This window comes from Typopeltis vanoorti, chromosome 23 (assembly GCF_054136105.1).
Source record: "Typopeltis vanoorti isolate ZY-2024b chromosome 23, IOZ_Tvanoo_1.0, whole genome shotgun sequence".
Lineage (NCBI taxonomy): Eukaryota > Metazoa > Arthropoda > Arachnida > Uropygi > Thelyphonidae > Typopeltis > Typopeltis vanoorti.
The window spans coordinates 36,148,986-36,171,968 of record NC_143571.1 but is presented as its reverse complement, the minus strand read 5'-3'; the positions used below and the strand labels follow the sequence as shown (position 1 = coordinate 36,171,968).

At 35.6% G+C, this 22,983-nt stretch overlaps 1 protein-coding gene across 1 annotated transcript in view; it reads left to right on the top strand.

Moving 5' to 3' along the window:
• Positions 1 to 22,983, top strand: part of mgl (low-density lipoprotein receptor-related protein megalin) — an 890,817-nt gene that overhangs the window by 323,232 nt on the left and 544,602 nt on the right. Inside the window, exons 33-34 of the mRNA XM_090412774.1 lie at positions 9,537 to 9,721; positions 15,224 to 15,376. Of these exons, the coding sequence (XP_090268900.1) occupies positions 9,537 to 9,721; positions 15,224 to 15,376 (338 nt within the window). The remainder of the gene's footprint in view (positions 1 to 9,536; positions 9,722 to 15,223; positions 15,377 to 22,983) is intronic.

Below are 22,983 nucleotides of genomic sequence, written 5' to 3'. Positions count from 1 at the left end.
ATTCTTTACTATGAATTCCTTGTTCGGGTAATAAGATCTAAAAATAAGCATTCATCCACAGATCAGTTTTATCAAGACATTAGTGGAAGCTTATTGTCATAATATCCATCTTTGCATCCTGTTATATTGTTATTCACTACTTATATTTTACAAATTGTTTATGTAATAAATTCATTTGAAAGAAGAAAAAAAATAGTTTCATTATGGATTTAGAAAGAAAAAATCAGCAATTTAGGTAGAAGGATTACAAAGACAAAATATAAGTAGAAAAGGTTATGATAGATGCATTATCAGTAGAAATATAAGTAAAAAATTAAGAAAGATTACACATTATGTAAGTGACAGCAGAGCCAAGTCATTATAGATGATGACTTAAAAGTCATCATCTATAATGACTTCCACATATTTAGCCATCTCCTAAGTCAAGACCATATGATCACTTTCACCAGTTGGGGACAATTTGGTCATATTGGTTATATACAATTTCTCTGATGCAAATACCAGATCTAGCACTCTCAAACCCCCTAGTACATTCCATCATCATTATGATTATTATTATTATTAACATCTGACCTCCATGGAGTCACATGTTAATAATAATAATCTCCTCGTGGGAGGTACGCAACATTCATCCTACCATGCCTTAAACTGATTCAGTGTGTCTACATTCACAACACACTCAGGTAATGCATTCCGCTCACCAACCACTCTCCATGCAAAGAACCTTCTCCTCACTCCTCTGCTCACAACCTCCTTATGCAGTTTCCAGCAATGGCCTCTTGTTCTACCCCCCCCCCCCCATTCTATGGAAAATCTCTTCCATGTCAACCTGATAACAACCCCTGACTTGTTTATATGTCTCAATCATACCCCCCCCCCCACTCCTCCTTTTCACAAGGCTCTGTAACTTACATTCTCTCATTCTATCCTTGTACACCACAAGGATAGAATGAGAGAATGACCATTGATCACCTTTGTGAATCTTCTCTGGACCCTTTCCAACATATCCTCATTACCTTGAAAACCTGCCAACCAAATCTGTTCACAATAATCCATATGAGACCTGATCAAGGCCTTATACGATGGAATGATAACCTCTCTATTTCTATGTGAGACGGTCCTCCGCATCATCACCATTATCCAATGTGTGTCTTCATAACATGTGCAATGTGGTTCCTGAATTGGTTCATGGACAATTCATTGCTGCGAAAATTCATTGCAGGGAAAATTCACCCTGGTAATTATTCATTGCTGAAAAAATTCGCTGAAAATGTTATTCACTAGAAAATTGAAATGATATTGCATTGATACCAATATATAAAAAGTAAATGGAGTGCAGGATAAATTTCACAAAATCCTCCTTCACAACTCAACTCTGCAATACTGTGGCAATAGACTTACTATCTTGTTTCTCTCACACTTATTTGTTTTGCTACTTTCAGTAACTTTTTTAATGTTCTCCCTGATACCATATTTGTCTACTTTCAAATCATTTGTTCCAGCTGAAACAATCAGCTCTTTCACTTTACCATTTTGAATTCTAATAACCTCACTAACTTTGTTAATCTTTGCAGCTGGGATGCATGATTTTGTCACATTCCCACCAAGCACACCTCATAATAGAATTGCCATACAACACTTTCTCCTTAATTTTTCTTTCTCTCTTAGTCAAGTATTATTTTCTCTTTTTTCACACCTCTTTCTTTCTTTTCTCAGCTGAACCATTTGCCAGATGTTTCCGTATTTGCTCTAACTGATGCTTTGTCTTGTGCAGCACTCTGCATAACTGCTATCTCCTCATTACAGCCAACTTTTTATTCTTCACATCTATCACACTACTATTATTTATAGCAGGGATCGGCGACTTGCAGACTGCATGCGGCCCATAAAAGGTTGACCATACTTACATGGCATGTGGCCGGTATGTTGAATTATTTAAATAATACATTTTATAATATGAATAATAAATGAAAAATAATTTTATACCTATACTTCGTGATATCAAATACGTACAACAAATCTTGTTGATTTTCATAAAAATAGCATCGAAATGCCATTATGTTTGAACCCTTTTAATGTCGACATTGATAACCTACCAATCCAGCTACAGGTGGAAGTTTTGGAATTACAACACAATGAAACATTAAAGAATGCATTTTCGTTAGAAAATATCCGAAAATTTTATTGATGCTTACTAAAAAAATTTGAAGTATTAATCAGTTTCACAAAGAAGATGATAGTCGCATTTGGAAGTGCATACATTTGCAAATAAGCATTTTCTGCAATGAGTTTTAGAAAAAATAAATTTCTTCTCGACTGACTGATGACGTACATGCTTCGATTCGAATTTGCACCTCAGGTTATAAAGTGGATATAGATAATTTGGCTAAGGGAAAACAATCACAAAAGTCACATTAAACTGGGAGACACACATATTGTGATGCATAAACTATATTACTTTGTTTATGTGATAATTTTTCATTGAGTTTCATTTTCATGCTTGTTTCATATCTCGTACTTTTAAAGATTTTTGTTTTTTTTTTTAAATTGATATAATAAAAATTGATAACTTAAGTATTTTTTTCACTCACTAGTTTCTCTTAATTAAACGCTTGCAGCCCGATTATTAAAAATAAAAGTTAAATGTGCCCGCGAGTCCGAAAAGTTTGCCGATCCCTGATTTATAGCATCACTTTTACTCTCCAGACCTGTTTTCTGTTACACCAACACACACATTTTCACACATATTTCATATTACTGCTCCAATCATTAAATTTACCTGCACTTCTGGCACTCACTTTCATAACATTTTCGGCATACTCTCCCACTACTCTCACTTTTGAACCAAACTCTATTCACCTTTGATAATATTTCGCAAAAATTGCACTGAATGAAGTCCCTCTGGTTGAATTCCTTAACAGGAATTCTTGGGATATTGTTCTGCTTCACATCAGTGCCATGTGCCACATCATCTTACTTACCATATAAAATATTAACTTATTTTTAAGAAAATTTGGACTTAATTCTAATTAATACCATGCTATAATCTACTTCTAATACAATTTCTAACTAATATTACTAGTTTTTCTAAAATAAACAGCTTATCTTTCGGAGCTATCTAAATACAGGCACTACTAGCACCACCTACTGGCCACCCAAGTTATAAATTGGTTAAGTTCCACTTTTTTATGTAGGGAAACTAGAATCTTTGTTTGCAGATATATAAGAAAGAAAACAAATTCTGATGGTGATCCTTGAGCATTATTAATAAATGCATACATATAGTGGTAATCCTGGTAATGACATTAGGTACACAGTGAGCTTCATAAAAGTCCTGTGAAATAGTGAGTAGTTCAATGAAATCATAGTTCAGTGATATCCAAATTTCTGGAAATTCGTAACTATTGATGAGTATATATGGTGAGCTTATGTGAACAAGTACCATGAAAAACTTTGCAGAAACTCAAGTAGTTGGTCTTGATATCTCCTAAGGCTAATTGGATTTATTATAAAGACCTATAAGTGCACCTTCATCTAGTGGTCTGTTTTCAGAATTTTTAGAACTGAGTTATCAGTTTTTACTTTGTTTACACATTACTGTGATTGTGAATCAATCTTTCTTTATTACTGTGTTTGTAGGCTAATGCTGAACTGCTTCAAGGCTCTGTTCTTTCACCTACTCCTTTCCTTCTCTTCATAAATGGTTTTTTAAAGTTAACTGTCCAGTTCTGGTAATAGTGTGTTCCACACTTTTTACTCATTTGGCAACTCTTGCAATACACACATCACCTAAACTTGTGGAATACCTATTTGTATGACCCTAAAATTTTGATTTCAAAACTTATTTTCTCTGGGGTTCTGATAACTTTGTTACCTTCAGTACTACAAATTTTGGTCTTGTTTATTTCTTCCAAAAAAAAAAGAACACCTTTCTTCCATTATTACGTTTGACAATATCAAAATCCCTAGACAAGAAAAGATTTCTCTTCTGGGATCATTTTAACCACTTCAGTTGTTTTTTTGGCATACCCCCCCCCCCCTGCAAAGCATATAAGAAATTACGTTTCTCTTCTGCTATAGGTGTTCTTTATCTCTGAATAACTACTATTAACCCTATACAAATCACAGATCTCTCCTGCTGTTGAATACTTTGCTCACATTTGCAGTGGTTGCGTCTAAGTATTCTCTGAAAAATCCTTTGCTCAAGTGCAGAAAAGAATTAAATTTAGTAATGACCCATTTTTTTCCAGTAGTTTCTGTATAACTGTCATGAGACCCAAACAACATTTGTGTTTCGGTTAGGAAGACTTGTGCAATATATCTTCAGACTTATGCAGTATGTGTTAATTCTAGGACTGAAATTATTCAGCACAATTGGGAGAATACTGTCAGGAGCAGAATAATTGTCAGTGTCCAAGTTATTCGTGGATATTCATTTTTGTCTTTCTGGTGAAGAAGAGAAGAGCTATGCAGTGAATTCTTCTTGGTATTGGAAAGGTGATTTGCCTTGGTCATATACAGAGCGTGACAAATAAACTTTCCCACTTGCTAATGCAAGTAGATTTTGTCAGTGAGTAGCTGCAGACTGGACAACAGAATGGTTTTTATTTGAATACAACAGAATAGTTCTTATTGGGACATATCATTAAAAATGGGTCTGTCTTGGGCAAGTACTTTTTTTTAATGGTGAGAAGGATTTTGTATAATTTGTTGAGCCCTGATCATATATACAGGAGTTAAAAGAAAAGAATCCTAACAGCAAGTTTTTATCTTTGTGTGATTTATGTTGGAGTTAGAGGAGAAGAATGCTGCCATTTTGGCTAAGTCATTGGTCTTGACAGAGGAACAAATGGACTGCAATTTGAGTATCAGAGGTTAATTTTGTCCTTTTTTGAAGTTAGTTTAGATTTGTTGACTTTTTAAATTGCAGCTTGAGTGCAAAGCTACAGTTTTTTTATAAGTCATTCAAAAAATGTTGAATGTTATCATAGCAATTTAGAGGTTGTAACTCAGTTAGTATTAGTAATGTTGCTTGATTGTAATGGATTTGAATTCCCTTCTCAATTGAAGGAGAGTTAAGTCAGTCTCATATGGAAGTTACAAGGTTTTTCCTCCCAGAAACTTTATTTTTTATTCGTTAAAACATAAACATTGGCCATAAAAACACTCATTTAACATACATAATACAGTAGTTTCATTACTCAGTTGCTTCGGCATAATTTCAAATGTGACCACTTTGACACTAATTGGAAAATCAAGGCTTAGATGAAGGTTTTGGTAGAAGAGGATGTAATCCTTAATTTCAACAAGAACATTTCTATTTGCTTTTTCTATCTTACGTATAGATATATATGATTACATATCTCTTGAACATTTTCTATTACTCTTTTGTCACTGCATTTCTGACTTTAACAGCCTTTCAAGGTAATTGCTCCAAACCTCCCAAATACAATATCTTCAGTTTTTATGTTTTGTTTATCATCTTTGATTCCTTTTAGCATTTCTGAGCTTTTTTTTTTTTTTTTCAATAGCCTCCAGAACATTTTGCTTCCTTCATATTGTTGTTTTCTACATTCTTACTAGATTCTTCCTATGACTTCTGTTTAGCTACTTTTCACATAGCTAAGTTTTTACTATTTTTTCCCTCTGTATTATTTCAGGACATATACTGACCTAGGTGAAGGTAACTTTTATATGCTTTCCTCTTTTTCAGGTTTGGATTTTTCTGTAACTACTCATATCTTGTACAGAAATTCACAAATACTTACCATTATTATTAGTTTTCTCTTTTCTCTAGTTTCCAAAGCTTTCTATATGTATGATATTCATTTTTTGCTCTGCTGATTATCTTGAACAAAGATCAGCTTTTTCTTTATCTTTATGTCATCTCCCTATCTTTATGTCTTCTAATAACTCAATAATAAACTTTACTTTTTCTTCAGTATAACCTTCTCTGAGGCAATTAACATAAATTTCATTGCACAGTATGTGAGACCACTAACTGCTTATTGAAGGCCTGAAGTGGTTTAATGTTAAGAGAGTTTCAGATTATTTAATCCATAGCCCACATCCATTGCAGTAATAGTATAGGCCATGTCTTTCCTAGGTTGGATTCACATAATTGAGTAAAAAAATCCAGTTTCATTGTTCCCTTTTTGAAATTGCTCACATCACTCTTGAAGCTGTCTTCCATTCAAGAAGCTTATCTTCATTCATTACACTATTATCTTCATATTTACATATTACACATTATCTTCATATTTAGTATTTGAATTCTATGGCTAGACCTTCTTTTCTCTGATCCCTGTTGCACAAACATAACATCTTATTTTTATTTAGCAGTATCCTACCTGTTAGTCTTTCTTCATTTTGCTAATACCAATTATTTTGCCACAACACTTCTTTAATAGAGGCTAATGGTTAATTCTTCTGTCAGTTCCATTTCTTTTTCATTAATAATGTTGCATAAGTAAGGTGTCCTCGTTACCTCCAATTGGTGAAAGCGATCATGTGGTATTGACTTGGGAGGTTGCAAAAATCTGTGGATTTTTCTGTTAAGAAGGGGGTATATACGGAACTACAGGTTAGACGATTATAACAAGCTTTGGCGTGAGCTTGCAGCCATCCCATGGCAGAACATATTGCAGGGGGAAAATGTTAGCAGTGCATGGGATAAAATCAGCGGGTATCTGAGGAAAGCAATATCAGATTGTGTCCCCATGGTCAGGAAGTCAAACAAGGCAGGCGTTAGATGGATGAGCAGTAGTATCAAGCTTGATCTGCAAAAAAAGAAAATGTTATGGAGAATTTACAAGGAGAAAGGCAATCAGTACACCCATGAGCAGTACAAGGCTCAAGCTAGGAAGGTTACCAGCATAGCAAGAAAAGCTAAATCAGATTATGAGAAGACCTTAGCCAAAGAGATCAAGGGTAATCCCAAAGAGTTCTTCTGCTATGTAGCAAGTAAAAGGAAGAATGACTTCGGAAGGATAACTTTAGTGGGTGCTGATGGTATTGAGGTGACAAAATCAGATGTAATAGTCGAGTTACTGAGTGATCACTTTTCAAAAGTCTATCACCCAAGTGAGGATATCTCTGCACCTGTAGCAATAACTAATGTGAGAATTGAAGCTAAGAAATCAGAGGTATTTAATATATTGCAAAATTTAAATGCAAACACTGCTGTAGGTTTAGATGGAATATCAGCTCGGGTGTTGTGTGAATGTGCAAATGAATTGTCAACCCCTCTTACTTGGATATTTAATTTAAGTTTGAACTCTGGTATGGTCCCTAGGGAGTGGAAGTTAGGCAAAGTGTTTCCTTTGCATAAGGGTGGCTCTAAAACTGCGGTAGTTAATTACAGACCAATCACCATCTCAGGAGTAGTGATAAAGGTATTGGAGAAGTTGGTTAAAGACAAAATTCAAGAATGGGTGGATCGGGATATGATACTCTATGGAAGCCAACATAGTTTTGTTAAAGGTAGATCCTGCCTTAGCAATCTATTAACTTTTCATAATAGAATGACATCTGAGTTGGACAAAGGAACTGGCTACACAGTGGTACTTCTGGATTTTGCTAAGGCTTTTGACAGGATACCCCATGGAACACTGTTATGCAAATTGGAGCAGATGGGAATGGATACTAAATTGGTGATATGGATAGGAGAATGGCTCAGGGAGAGAGATACCAGAAGGTGGTGTATGGAGGAGCCGAGTCCAGGATGAGGCAGATGACCAGTGGTGTGCCTCAGGGCTCTGTGCTTGGGCCATTGTTGTTTAATTTTTATATAAATGATATAGGAAATGGCTTAAAGGGAGATATTCAGTTGTTTGCTGATGATGCAAAGTTGGGTAGTGCAATAAAAAATCAAGCCAATGTTGAAAGTTTGCAGGATGATTTAAATAAGCTAGTAGAATGGGCAAAAGGTAATGGATGTCAGTTCAATGTGGAAAAGTGTAAAGTCATGCATTTTGGGATTAAAAGATTACCAGCTGTGTACTACATTGATGGAACAGTACTCCAAGAGATTGATGAGGCTAGGGACTTAGGGGGTTTTGGTAGATAGGGAGATGAAGTTCAGGGGAGACATTGCTAAGGTGTCCAAGATTGCACATAGGATTACTTGGTTGTTGAGAAACACACTGACATCCAGAGATAAAGAGGTTATTATTCCCTTTATAAAGCATTGATACTTCCACATTTGGATTACTGTTCTCAGTTCTGGTCACCTGGATTCCTTGGAGATGAGGAGGCTGTGGGTTTAGAGAAGAGTGACTAAGTTGGTAAGTGATGTAAAAAATGCTCCCTGCATTGATAGATTGAAAGCTTGTAGATTGCAAAGGTTGGTTGATAGGCAGAGAAGAGGGGATACGATAGAAACATTTAAATTACTGAAAGGTTTTTATAGGATTGATGCAGGGGAAATGTTTCAGCTGTGTGATAGTGATGGAAGAACAAGAGATCATCCCTAGAAATTAAAGAAGAGTGTGGTTAACAAGGGTGTCAGAACAAGGTTTTTTGCCTGGAAGGTGGTGAATGAGTGGAATTCATTGCCTGACTTAGTTGTGAGCTCTTCATCTGTAAATTAATTCAAGAAGAGATATGATAGATATTGTTGCTAGTTTGGGTCTCCTGTGATGAGTCTACTGACTCCATAGAGATATCCGTAATAATAATAATACTCCTTATGGCAAGCATGCCTTTCCTTATTCAAGTTACATTGGGGAAGTTTGTTCCAGTAGTTGATCATATTTTATCACATCCTACCATCATTGTAATTTGTGGTTTATGCTTTTACAGATTACAGTTTATTTGGATAAGTCCCAAATTGTCAGTCCATTCTCATGTTTAGTATCTAGTTGTATACCTAATAATGGTGCTACAACAAGAAGGTGAGGACTGGACTTTGGGTCAGAAGCCCTTGTCAATTCTCTGGATTTCTTACACGGTATGTGGTGGGCTCCTCTGAGTTATGTAGCTTTGGTTGTTTTCATTTGGCAGAATGTTTTTTATAATAAGGAACTGACCACTGCATGCTGTTTCATCCAACTCTGTTGTCTCCTCACTTTGCATTAATTTCATCGCTGTGATATGGAGACTTCTAGTAGCAAAATGCAGTTCACTTCAGAGTGATGGATGATCTAATGAATGAGACACTGCTTTGATCTTTTATGCCCTGGTATTTATACTTTCTGTTCTTCACCTTACTCAAAAATAAAATTTGAGATAAGTAGTCAGCACTCACTACAGCAAACACTGTTATAGAAACATACATTTCCAACCAAAACTTCATAGGTATACAGTGCTTTGTCAGAAGAAATTCACTTTATCATAAAAACTATTTTTATGGTCCCCATGAGTTTGCCATGGTTGGAGTTGACTGTACTTATTTAGCCACATTTTTTCCAATAGAAAGCTATTTTGCACATTTTAGTTTTTATATGAATACTTATATTATTCTGTCATTAGTATTTAAGTTGAAATATTAATTTTATGTTTTGAATGTGTGTAATAGTTTGCTTTCTTCATTACAGTTGACACCCCATACTTAATGGTTATGAGAACAACTCAGTTGGTTGACATGAGTCTCACACCTGGTGATAAATCAGTTGGCTACTTCACACCTGTTATTGGTATAGAAAATGGCTATGATTTTGATTATGATAAACACCAAGGAACATTGTATTGGATCCAGCTTGAAGAAGATGATAAAGAAAATGTAAGTGCTGTAGAGTGACATTAGGTAGTGCAAATGTGGAAATTGTTCAGCATTTGAAATGCATACTGATTACAAAAAGCATACAAGGATTGAAAAATTGCTATCTTTAGGATTTTGCATTTAGTTTTAATATTAGTGCTAATCTAGAGTTTCCTATCATGTTACATTTTTGTATATTTACATTCCAGTCTACTCTTACTACAGCAGACATAATTATAGTGAACTTACTCACTCATTCACTCTAACAAACTGTTGAAAATTATCACCCAAAGCCCTGTAGTATCAGTGCTATTGACACATCTGAGGGATCACACAATTTGTTTATGTCTGGGGAGGGGAGTTCTCCAAGAAACTCATGCAATCCCTCAGATCTGTCAAAAATGAGCAACCTGAAGGATCATTTAACTCAGTAGTAGCTCTACTCAGCAACAGGCTCACTCTGTCTCCAAGCAGAGCTGCTCATATTCCATGGAAAAGCATCCACCAATATGGCCAGAAGACAACTTCAGCAGACTTTCCACATCCACCGTAAAATAACTGCATCAGTGGGAGCCAGATCCAGAAGAAATACCAAGGTTGAAGTAATGCAGAAATCATATATTTCCTTATACAAGTCAACTGAAGGTTTCACACCTTATTACTAAAATACTCTGGATTAGAGCTAGTTGTTGAACGCTTGATTATACTATATCTGTCTTAAAGATGCCAAGAAATTATATTCTTGGTTTCATCTTTTATCCAAGTGTACACAAACAGTTTGCACTTGAAGTAACTTTACAACTGGGCTACTTGTATATAGAGGCTAATGACTTCACATCAATTGCCTTAGCATCCCATAATGCAAGGCACATACCTTACAGACATGTATAATGGTATTCATTATGGGAAGGGCCACTACCCAGACTGGTTTTGAGCTTGGATAAAGGATGAAACCAAGTGAAAAATGTTTAACAGCTGGCTCTAATTGAGGGAAAAATTGTTTCAGTTGCAGTGTCACTGTCAGTGTTTGTATGCTTCATCATTAGTTCATTTATGGTTAGATGGAAGTTTTGAGTGGGGGACATGTAATGAGAGAAGATAGAATATTGGACATGACACCAATACAGAGAGCAAACAGTCTTGCCATTACGTGGCCTCAACAGTTTCTCCCAATACTACTAGTGAGACTCCTTCAGTAGGCATGATCTGTCAGAGTATGCAGCAGCAGGATTGTGTGTGTGTGTGTGCCAGTTGGCTGGGAAACCTGACTCACTACTGACAGGTTTGGGCATGTTTACCATCTACAACCAACTTGCAACACCACTGTTTTTACTGATGTACTCCAAAATGGAGAGGTTTTGGATCTCTCAGTATTTTTGGCATGCCCATAAAAGTTATAACTCACTTCACAGAGAAAGGAGGAACAGAAACCAGAGCTCTGCACTGGAAGCCAAACATGGTATGAATCATTTCAGGCCTCCAAAAATTTAGCTGGTGTGTATTTCACTGGTGATGAAAGTCATCTTCCATCTGGTGGGTCTCGTTTGCATTTCCTCCAACTAGGAATATATTCTTTTGCACTGGATTTACCAGAGGCTCTTTTCGTAGATACAGGCCACACCATAGGAAGGCAGGGTTGACCTGACAGGGAGAAGCTGTATAATGCACATTGCCTGAATTAGTGGCCCATTTACTTGATCATGTTATTCATTTAGCTGATTATATAGATTGTGTGTCTCTGATTCCTGCATTTTCCTTTAATGCCATGGCATTGTTTCTTTAGTAATTCTTCAGTTGGTTGGGCCACTCATTTCCTTTGAGATGAAGAAGTGACTAAAGTTTTTGTTGTAACTTCATGGATGCATTATAAGTCAAAAACTGTGGGATGTTTCTGTCTTCAGACATTGGATATCGTATTAGTTTATTTTGTAATGCTCTTTATACTGGATTTGTGTAGTAGGAATGGTCAGGTTATTCCAGTAATATTTATTTGTTGTTGGCGTTTTAGGTTTAAAAGCAATGAGACGAAGTGTCATATGTTCACTTACTGTTCTCTAGTCAGAACTTAAAATATTATTAAAACACTTAAGGAATAGAACAACGTAGTTAGGAATATAAATTAAATTAAACTTTAATAAATATTTTCCGATATTTCGGCAATGTCACATTGCCATTTTCTAAAGGAACTTACAAAAAAGTTACGTGCAATGTAGGCACTACAACACAGAAACTGGGAATGAAAAGATGGAGCTGTTGTTCTCCTAACAGTCCTGATGGTGCCCTCTAGCGGGCTAAGTAGGTGTTCTTGGCCATTGGGCTGAAGGTCTGCAGATGTAGGTCTCCCAAATTTGGGGCAGTCGCATACACCCAAATTTGTTGAGGTTTGGAGAATTTCTCAGGGCTGAGGCTGATTAAATAAAGAGTCTTTCAAATTTGTATTTGCTACGGTGTATTACTGTAGCTTTCTTCCACCGTATTCTGTGGCGTGTATCCAGAGCATGGTCCGCAAGCCCAGAATGACTGTATTTGTGAAGATGGATGTAGTCCTTGTGTTCCGAAATTCTGATATTCGCTGTCCTGCCTGTTTGGCCAAAGTAAGACAGTTTACAACTGCAAGGGACCTGGTAAACTCCAGGTAGGTCTAGGGGAAGTGGTTGGTCTTTAGTGGAACGGATAAGGGATGCCAATTTTCTGTAAGGTTTGTAACAGGAGGTCAGGTCATGTTTTTTTAAGATTTTGGTAATCTTTTCCGAGATGCCTCGGATGTAGGGAATGGTGATGGATTTAGAGTAATCCTTGTTGTGGGGGAAGGGAGGGGATCTGTGGTTTGTAGGTTCTAATATTTTTTGGATTTTTTTTGGGGGGGGTAGCCATTGGCTGAGAAAGTGTTGAGGATGTGATTTAGTTCAGTGTTTAGGGCCAAGTCGTTTGAACAGATTAGTTTAGCCCTGTTGTATAGTGTTTTCACTACTCCATATTGTTGTGAGGGGGGGGGGGGATTGTTGGTGAATGTATCTGCCTGTATGGGTGGGTTTTCTGTAAACTGAGAAAACCAAGGATCCATTAGGCTGGCAGGTGACTAGTGTGTCTAGGAAAGGGAGGCTGTTGTTTTCCTCTTTTTCCAGAGTGAATTTGATTCTGGGGTGTTGGTTGTTTAAGTGTGTTAAGAAGGAGAGAAGTGTTTCAGAGCCATGTGGCCAAATAGCGAACACATCATCAACGTAGCGAAGCCATATGGTTGGTTTTTGTGGGGCAGAGGCTAAGGCTTTTTCTTCAAGGGTCTCCATAAAGAAATTGGCCAAGGATGGGGAGAGTGGTGAACCCATGGCTGTCCCCTCTATTTGTTTGTAGAATTTTCCCTGCCAAACGAAATAGCCTGAGTTCATTGTGAACTGAAATAAGGCTGAGATGTCGGGAGAAAATTTAGCTTGGATTAGCTCTAAAGTTTCCTTGAGTGGGACATTTGTAAATAAAGAGGACACATCAAAGCTGACCATTATGTCAGTATGTTGGAGTGTAAGGTTTTTCTATGCTGGCTTTGAAATGGGCTGAGTTTTTTATGTGTGATGGTGTGTTGCCAGTATAGTGTGTGATCTCTTTGGCCAAATGTTTAGCTAATTTATATGTGGGGGAATCAATGCCATCCACTATGGGACGTAATGGCACATTTTCTTTGTGTATTTTTGGGAGTCCGTAAATACGGGGGGGGGTATAGAGTTAAACGGCTTTAATCTGTTGGTAACTTCTACAGGCCAAGAAGTGACTCTCTTAAGGAGCCTGTGAAGTTTTCTAGTTTGAGAGTTGGTGGGATTGTAATTGATAGGGAGGTAAGTGGCCCGATCTAATAGAAGAGCATTCAGCTTACCTGTGTAGTCCTTTTGTAGTCACCAAAACATATTTGTTTTGGTGACTACAAATTTGAAAGACTCTTTATGGAATCAGCCTCAGCCCTGAGAAATTCTCCAAACCTCAACAAATTTGGGTGTATGCGACTGCCCCAAATTTGGGAGACCTACATCTGCAGACCTTCAGCCCAACGGCCAAGAACACCTACTTAGCCCGCTAGAGGGCACCATCAGGACTGTTAGGAGAACAATAGCTCCATCTTTTCATTCCCAGTTTCTGTGTTGTAGTGCCTACGTTGCACGTAACTTTTTTTGTAAGTTCCTTTAGAAAATGGCAATGTGACATTGCCGAAATATCGGAAAATATTTATTAAAGTTTAATTTAATTTATATTCCTAACTACGTTGTTCTATTCCTTAAGTGTTTTAATAATGCATAACCAACGTATAAGCCTGTCTGCGAGAAAGAACTTAAAATAATTCTATACTATTTTAACCTCTGTACTTTTAAGCTGATCTCATTCATTTTCTATGGATTAAAGCATGATATATTTGTGATATTTTTCCATTTGGATTTCCCAGCTCCATCTTGCAATTTTTTGTGGAAATTTGTTCTGTGAACTAAAAATATTATGCATAATTTATGTAGATGTCCATTTTCATTTGTGATATTGTGGTATGTGAAAGGTCCTATATATTTTGTAATTCCTAAAACATTTGCTCCTATTTTTGCTTTAAAATCTCCACCTATGATGTGGAGATTATTTGGACATTACAGAGGTAAGCTTGAGAGCTGATTATATAATCCATTTTTGGGATTTTTAAACTTCACTGCTCTACATTAAATTATGTTGAATGAAAAATTTTATTAATGGTAAGAAGATAAGAATGACGATGGTTTCCTGTATTTAAAGATAAGTTAGGAACCTATCAGAGGTCATCCCTGGAAGTTAGAAAAAGGGGTGTGAGGAGTAGATTTTTTACATGGAGGAATTGTCAGTGAATGGAACACATTACCAGAATGTGTTGTTAAAGAGTGTTAATTAAGATTCTATATGATAAATATCTTGTCAGTTGAATGAACTTCCCACGATGAGTCTGCCGACTCCATGGAGGATGTAATAATAATAATAATGATGATGATGATGATAAATACAGAATAAATGGTGCAAAAAGTAAAGAAAGAAGTTTCTAAATTCATGCACTTATGAAGAATAGTTCTTTTGATGACATCCTGAATGTCATCAAAAATCAGCATGGAAGGCTTTTAAAGCTTACTTTCAATTTTAATAGATGAAAATCTATTAATTTATCAATGGCCAGTATGTGTCAGTGATAAGAGAGTATTGATGCCATACTTTCTTTGAACTGTGATATGCACATGTGCTGTGTGTCTGGTTCTTCATCTTTTTCTTCTATAACCCCTCATTCATTTATTCATATTTGAATATATGTGACCACTTTTCTACACATTCAATTAATAGTAAATTATCTGTTTCTTATTTTTATTTTATTTTTCATGAATCGTTATTACAGCACCATTAATTGTACAAAAAAAGACAAAAAATGTAAGCTTCTTAGTATTGAATGCTTATTACTTGATTTGATTTAAATTTTTAAATATTAGTTATTATTATTGTTATTATATATTTATGATTTAAATTTTGTTTTTAATATAGGGTACTATTCACAAAGTTAGCTTAACTGGAGGAAATCAGTCCAAATTCCTTTCTGAAAGTTTTATTGGAGCACCTTACATTCTTGCATTTGAATGGGTTGGGCGGAACTTGTATGTTGGTAATCGTAAAGCCTCTAACTTTGAAATTATTAAGGTAAGTCTTATAAGAATATATATCAAGATCTTGAATTTGATGTAAAGCAATTTACTAAAGAAAGAATGTAAAAAAAAATTAAACTGTTGCATTTTACATACAGTGCTTTAAAAATTATGAGGGATGATATCAATATTTTCTTAAATATAGTATGCTAATGACATTCATAATAAGATATAAATGCAGCATACTGATTCCAAAGTGTTATCATAATAGGTAGCGATATTAATTATTTAACTCATTGTATGAATGTCACAGTTGGAGCAACTAAGATGTAGCTGATATCGTTGAAGAAATTATGGCAACATATATAAATTCAAAAAACAGTTAAATAAATCACAGATGCTGATTGAAAAAGACAGGAAGATTCTTGGAAGAGTTTTGCATTCCTCCAATCATGCACTGGATTTTCTATGGCCTAATTTCAGGATATCTGCTATTAAGTATGGTGCAATATTGCAGGATTACTTCCTGCTTTAGACTAGGAATTTTTGTCAAGCTTTCTGAAGATAAGAACTCAACATTAAATTATCCAAATTGTTGATATTCTGGGTGCTTCTGTGGTATCAATGATGAACATACACATGGATTACAGTCAAGAATACTGACCCAGCCATAGGTCTGATTCATCAGCTATGCCGGTTCTGGACCCTGGATAAAATTTAGGGGGGGGACTAAGATGGTACCGTGCCTCCCCATAAAGGGGACTCACGGCCATGTATCATCACGATTAGTAGTAGTAGTGTGATGTAGTGGGCTGAGAAAATGACCAGGTGAGTATCACCATGATAATGCACCATTCTGTATCATACTGCAAGGCCTGTTGCAACATTGTTTGAGGAAATGGAGGGTGTAGAGTTTAGTTTTACTATCTTAGTTTCATTAAATTTATTGGAAACAATTTATCAAAGAAAATTTGTTGAACAACAATTCATCAGGAGAAAAAAAAAGAAGTCAAATGGCAGTTCATTGAACAATTCACCAGACCCTAAATAGAAAAATCAGGTTCAAAAATTTCAGTTACTTGTAAAAAATAAGACTTTGACATCATTTTGTGTGTGTGTAATTTAATGTGGATGTGTTTACAGAACCTAAATAGTATGACTGAGGAAAGGGAAAGACTATTAATATGTGTGGCCATCCATCCATCAGGAATCAAACCAGAATAGTTTTGAAAAGCCTTGATTCTTGATAAATGGATGGCCACACATAACTAATAATTTCTCACTTCCCCAAATCATACTATTTAGGTTCTGTAAACACATCAGCATTAAATTGCAAAAACATGGTTCCAAAGTCTTAATTTTTACAAGTAACTGAAAAATAAAGTTCATTTTTGAACTGGATTTTTCAATGTAAATTTTCAATTTACAATGTTCAATGAACTGCCTATGAACTGTCATTTGACTTTAAAGAAGAGGATTCCCATTTACTTCTCCTCTCCTTTCCAGTTGCATAGAGTGGTTCAGGTACACAAAGATATCTGTAGTTGGTCAACATGAGTTGTTAAGAAATGATAAGTATTAGGAGTAGAAAGGATTTTATTGTATTTACGTCATTAAATTCCTGACATATACTGTCAGAGGGTACAGGATATTATAATATTACCACATGAAAAAATTTCATCATTACTAGTATTCTGTAACCTTTCCTTCCAAATTAATCTGTTATCTTTCATGACAATTCATAGACCTTATTATATAAACTTCTCTTTTAAGGAACATTTTACTGTTATCATCACATCTATATCTTGATCTTCTGCTTTGTCTTTTTTTCCTTCCATCCTGGCAAAGAATACTTGTTTTGCTAACCTTTCTTCTCCATTCTGTTTAAATGATCACACCACCTGAAATTAGCTCTTCTAACACATTCCTGAATGATACCAATGTCAAGTTCTTTTCTAATAGCCTCATTTTTAATATGTTGATGCCATCTGTTCACTCCCTAATCTTGCTCAGAATTCTCATATCAGTGGCCTCCTCTCTGTGATCAGTTGTTTTATTTCTAACCAGCTCACAGATCCATAAATCAAAATTGGTTTAAATTATATCCTATGTACACCTTGGTTAGTATTTTTCTTTCTCATTCAATATAAATTTATTCAGTTGACTTCCTACCATACTAGCTTTGCTAATTCTACTGTCTATTTGTATATTTAATTTGCCACTTTCATTAAAGTGACTAATTGCTTGATATCATATCTTATTTACACCACATAACTGCAGCATTTTGAACAGCTTTTCTCTTGGCACTTTGTCATGTTCCTTTTCCAAATCTACATAACTTAAATACAGATCCTTGTTATATTCCCAGGAAAGTGAAAATTTGATCATGGCCACCTCTTCAAGCTTCCCTTCCACAATTTTTCTTAGCTGTTTCTTAAAAATATTTGCATAAATCTTACCAGAAATGCGGAGTAGAAAAATTCCTCTTTTATTCTCATATTCAGTTTTATTTCCCTTTTTATAGATGGGTTCTACAAGAACTCTTCTTCAATTATCTGGAATTTGACCCTCTGACCAGGCCTTCTGACTTATGGAGTATAGTCATTGTAACACTTTTATGCCTTTGTATTTGAGCATTTGTGATCGAATATCATCTACTGCAGCTACCTTTTCATATATGAGGTTTTTGGCAACTTTTTTATTTTTACTTATGTATTGATATGTATTTCTGTTGAGTTTTTTCTGCCATCATGCTGTCACTGTTTCTTTCATTTAGCAATCATTCAAAGTGTGTTTGTTTTTGTGAGTCTGTTGTGTTTATTTTGTTACCAATACTAATTTTTACGTTTGTGCTATTAAAATTGACAGTTTTTATATGACTGTTGTCTTTTCTTATAATAATTTTCTCTCTGTATTGTATCCAGTTTTATTCATTGTATTCATCAGGATGGGTGAGAGTTTTAACACACTGTTGCCCAGCCTGCACCATTTAAAGACTACATTATTCATAAAATAGTTGAGAATGTCATAGTTTGCTATACATGTGGCATGTATGCAACTTATGGTTTAAAAATATGGTAGACAAGAGGAGTGTGTGTGTGTGTGTGTGTGTGTGTGTGTGTGTGTGTGTCGCGTCGCGTCGCGTCCCCCCCCACACACACAATAGTAACCCTACTAGGAAGTAATTTATTCCTACATGCTCCATTGCATTACAATGCTTGTATTACATGTAGCTTACAAGTACTGATTAACATTTCTATTTATATTTTTGTATCAATTTTCATATTTACATTTATATTTTTATATATACATATATTAACACTATATATACATATATTAACACTATACAGTATAATTCACATAATATCAGTATTTATGTTAGATCACAAGGACTGGAAGTTGATTTTATTAGCAAATTTAATTAATTCTATGTAATACTTTTCAATAAGTCTCTGTTTTGACACTGGCCACTTGTCTCCCGAAGTGATGACGTGTTATATTAGGGCATCCGGATGGAGTCCAATAGCTGACAGTCGTAAAGTATGTGGTCAACAGTCTGTTGAAGGTGTGGACTGCAGATGCATGATGATGATTCTGGGATATGGAATCCAAGATATGGAACCTGGAGAAATGGTGTGTTTTTTCATCTGGAGTCTGCTTCTGATGCTAGGAAAGAATTCTTTTGTTGTTGATCCGTTTTTTTTGATGTTTTCCATTCTTCTTCCCACATGTCTAGGCTTTTCTCTTCTGCAAGTGTTTTTATAGCAGATTTTGAAAATTTCTGGTAACTTATTTCTAGCCATTCGTTTCTAGCTGCTTCTTTAGCCAACTGATCTGCTCTCTCATTTCCTGCTATTCCAGTATGCGCTTTCACCCAGCAGAACTTGATTTCCCATCCCTCTAGAGTGAGATTTCGAACCAGATTTCTTGTTTGTTCTATTAATGCAATATGGTTGTTCTGGTTTTTTATGCCATCTATAGTGCTTCTACTATCACTATAAATTGTTGCTGTCTTTTGCTGAGAGGTGTTGAGTTCAAATTTCTGGAGATATGTAAGTGACTGAACTATAGCAAGTTGTTCTGCTTGGTTGTTGGAATAGAGAGGATGCAGTCTAGAGCAGCGTTCTTGTATAATGGACTGTCTGTTGTATGCAATGAAAGAACAACTGACGTTCCTTTTGGTTTTGCTTCCATCAGTATATATTTGGAATTCGTCACTTTCAGAGCTTTCCTTCTCCTTAATATTTTCTTTTTTCTTTGTTGTTGTCAGTGTTTTCTTTGTTGGGTGAGGCCACTTACTGTAGTGAAGCAGACGTTCGTAGCAATTTGGATCTGTGTTGTAACTTTTGATATATCTTCTGGAAGTGACTTCATACATAAGAGATAATTCTTGTATTTTCAGGCAGATCAGTGTTAGAGCTGCTATAACGCAAGCTGCCTCGAAAGATATTGTCCTGCATCCTTTAATTATGCATATGGCTATAAGCCGTTGAACTCTGTTTAGTTTTTGTCGGTTTATCTTTGATTTTAGTGTATGTTTCCAGGCAGGTGCAGCATAAGATATCAGTGGTAGTACAGCACCAGTATATATCATTTTCAGCGCTCGTTGGCCTAATCCCCACTTAATCCTTACTGACTTAGCTAGGAGGTTTACTATTTGTAAGCTTTTTTCGGCAACACATGAGATGTGCTTATTGAAGGTGAATTTTTTGTTTATTGTTACTCCTAGGTATTTTAGCTCACTGCCTACCTCGAGAACTTCTTGTTTAGGAAGACTGTTACAGGTTGTTTAGATTTTTTTCATGAGATGCAAAGCATTTTAGACTTGGTGCTATTGAAGGTCACTATCTTCTCGCGTGCCCACTCTGCAATTTTAAAGAGTTCTTCTTTGGCCATTTCTTCTAACTGTAAGCCGTCACTTTCCCGAATCATTATCATCACATCATCATCAAAGGCTATGACTTTTGTTTCAGTAGTGACAGGAAGTCTTAAAAGCAAGTCATACTGGATGTTCCAGAAACCTGGCCCACAGCAGAAACCTTGCAGACAGCCTCATTTGACTTTTTTCATTACAGTTGTGGTTTTTAATATCATGGTTGCTCTTCTGTCTGAAAAATAATTTTTTTAAGGTAGAGTAAGTTTTTAGGGCATTCTAAATCAATCTATTAATTGATTGATTATGGCTGACCACCACACAGCATCGGAGGATTGTGTACTGCGAACTCTTTCACCTCCATAATTACGTCTACTGTGCTGAAATGAGGTCTGAATGCGTATTGATTGCTGCTTAATAAGTTTCTTGAGTAGACGTAGTGCATTATTCAGTTTATTAGAAGTTTTTCTAGTACCTTACCAGCAACGTTTATGAGGCTGATTGGTCTGTATTTATTAATTTCGTCAGATGTTTCTTTTCCTGGTTTGATTATAGGTAAAATTTTTGAGTGTTTCCATATTGAAGGAAATCGTCCTCATTTTAGGCATTTGTTGTAAGCTGTTGTTATGAATTCGGAGAATTTGAAAAATGCTGCTAAGAGTATGTTGCTGCTTATTCCGTCTTCTCCAGGAGTTTTTCTTGGATCCATTGATCTTAATATTGACTCGATTTCATTAATTGCAAATGAGTTGTCATCAAGAAAGTCTATATCTGTTTCCATTCTTTGTAAGTTTTGTGGATTTTTTCATCTGTTGATTCATCGGCATCGGGAATAAACTTTTCTATCATAATAGCTGCAGTTTCTGCTAAGTTTTTAGTGTAAGTGCTGTCTGTTTTCTTGATAGTTGATAGTATAGGTGTTGTCTTGTTCTTGCTTGCTGCTAATTTATGTATGCAATTTCAAGGATTTGATATGGTTGAAACCATACAAAATTTTTTCCATGATTCTGTTTTCATAGAAAATAATTGTATGTTCTCTGGTATAGTCATCTGAGTGCGTTGACACATTTTCTTAGGACTGTTAGTTCGTCGTTCCACCATGGTACTGATTTTCTTCCATCGATGTTTAGCTTCTTGGTTGTTCTGAGTGTTTGATCGCTGAATTTTTTCAGACCTGATGAAAGTACAGAAGCAAGGAAGTCTATATCGGTTTGTGCTGATGCCCAGATGGCTAGGTTTTTGTCTAAGCTGAGCTGTTTTTCGCTGTTCGCTTTAAAGTGATGTTCTCAGATTAAGCGTGAAAATTCTCTTTTTAATGCTTTTATAAATTTCTCTTGGTTGGTTTTATTGGTGAAGTATTTGATGTTAATGCGATGGTTTTTGTTATATATTCCATTTAAATTTTTTACTGATAATGAAACTTATTACGTGGTGGTCAGAATAGCTTTCATCTTATTCGTATTTCCATTCAGAAACCCGGGGTATAATAACATTGTTTGCCATTGTTAGATCGCTGAAGCTGCTTCCTCTGGTATTTTCGAATGATGGAGTGTTACAGTCGTCATTTAGTATATGTAGGGAATTTCATGCTATGAACTCTTCCAAATTTTTACCTCAATTTTTGTGCTCTCATTAAACCATAAAACTGAATGGGCATTGCTATTTATTCCCATAATTAAACCATGGTTGATGGTAAAATCCACAACATTGCCCATTTTTTATAAAGTCATATTTTATGTCAGTGTGATAGTTTAGAAAAGTTTTAATTCCTCTGTACGTAATTTCAATACCGAGTCCTCGTTGCTGTGCTGAGAAATTAATATTGCCTCAACTTCAGGGTTGACCATGAGTATTGCAGCTCTCTTTCTTTCAGATCCTTTGGAAAATATTTTAAAATTACTTAGAAAGCTGCATATTTTGTTGTTGATTTTGTAGGGTTCTTGTATTAATGCCAGTCCTATATTTTTTCTATTTATGAGTTCTGTTAAGTTATTGACAGCCTTGATAGAGCATTGTAGATTTATTTGAAGACATGCCAGAGAAGTAGTGCTGTTTCTACAAGCTTTATTATTGCTTTCCATAATCCATGTTTTGAATTTTGTAGTAGTTGTATGTTGGGAAGTCTTTGCTTAATGCCATGTGTTTGCAGTCGTTTTTGGTTTTGGCATGCTTGTTGTGATTTTGGCAATTTATGCAATTCATCTCGGATTTATTTCGTGGGCACTCGCTGAACTTATGTTCTTTAGAGCAGAATGGACAGGTGGTTTTCCCCTGCAGTCTCATGTATGATGGTGAAATTTATTGCAATTAATTATTAAATCACTTAAGGAATTGAACAACGTAGATACAAATATAAATTAAATTACACTTTATTAAATATTTCCGATATTTCGGCAACGTCACATTGCCATTTTCAAAAGGAACTTTATGGAGACCTTTGAAGAAAAAGCCTTAGTCTCTGCCCCACAAAAACCAACCATATGGCTTCACTACGTTGTTGATGTGTTCGCTATTTGGCCACATGGCTCTGAAACACTCCTCTTTTTCTCAACACACTTAAACAACCAACAACCCAGAATCAAGTTCACCCTGGAAAAAGAGGAAAACAACAGCCTCCCTTTCCTGGACACACTAGTCACCTGCCAGCCTGATGGAACCTTGGTTTTATCAGTTTATAGAAAACCCACCCACACAGGCAGATACATTCACCAAACAATTCCCCCCCCTCACAACAATATGGAGTGGTAAAAACACTATACAACAGGGCTAAACTTATCTGTTCTAGCGAC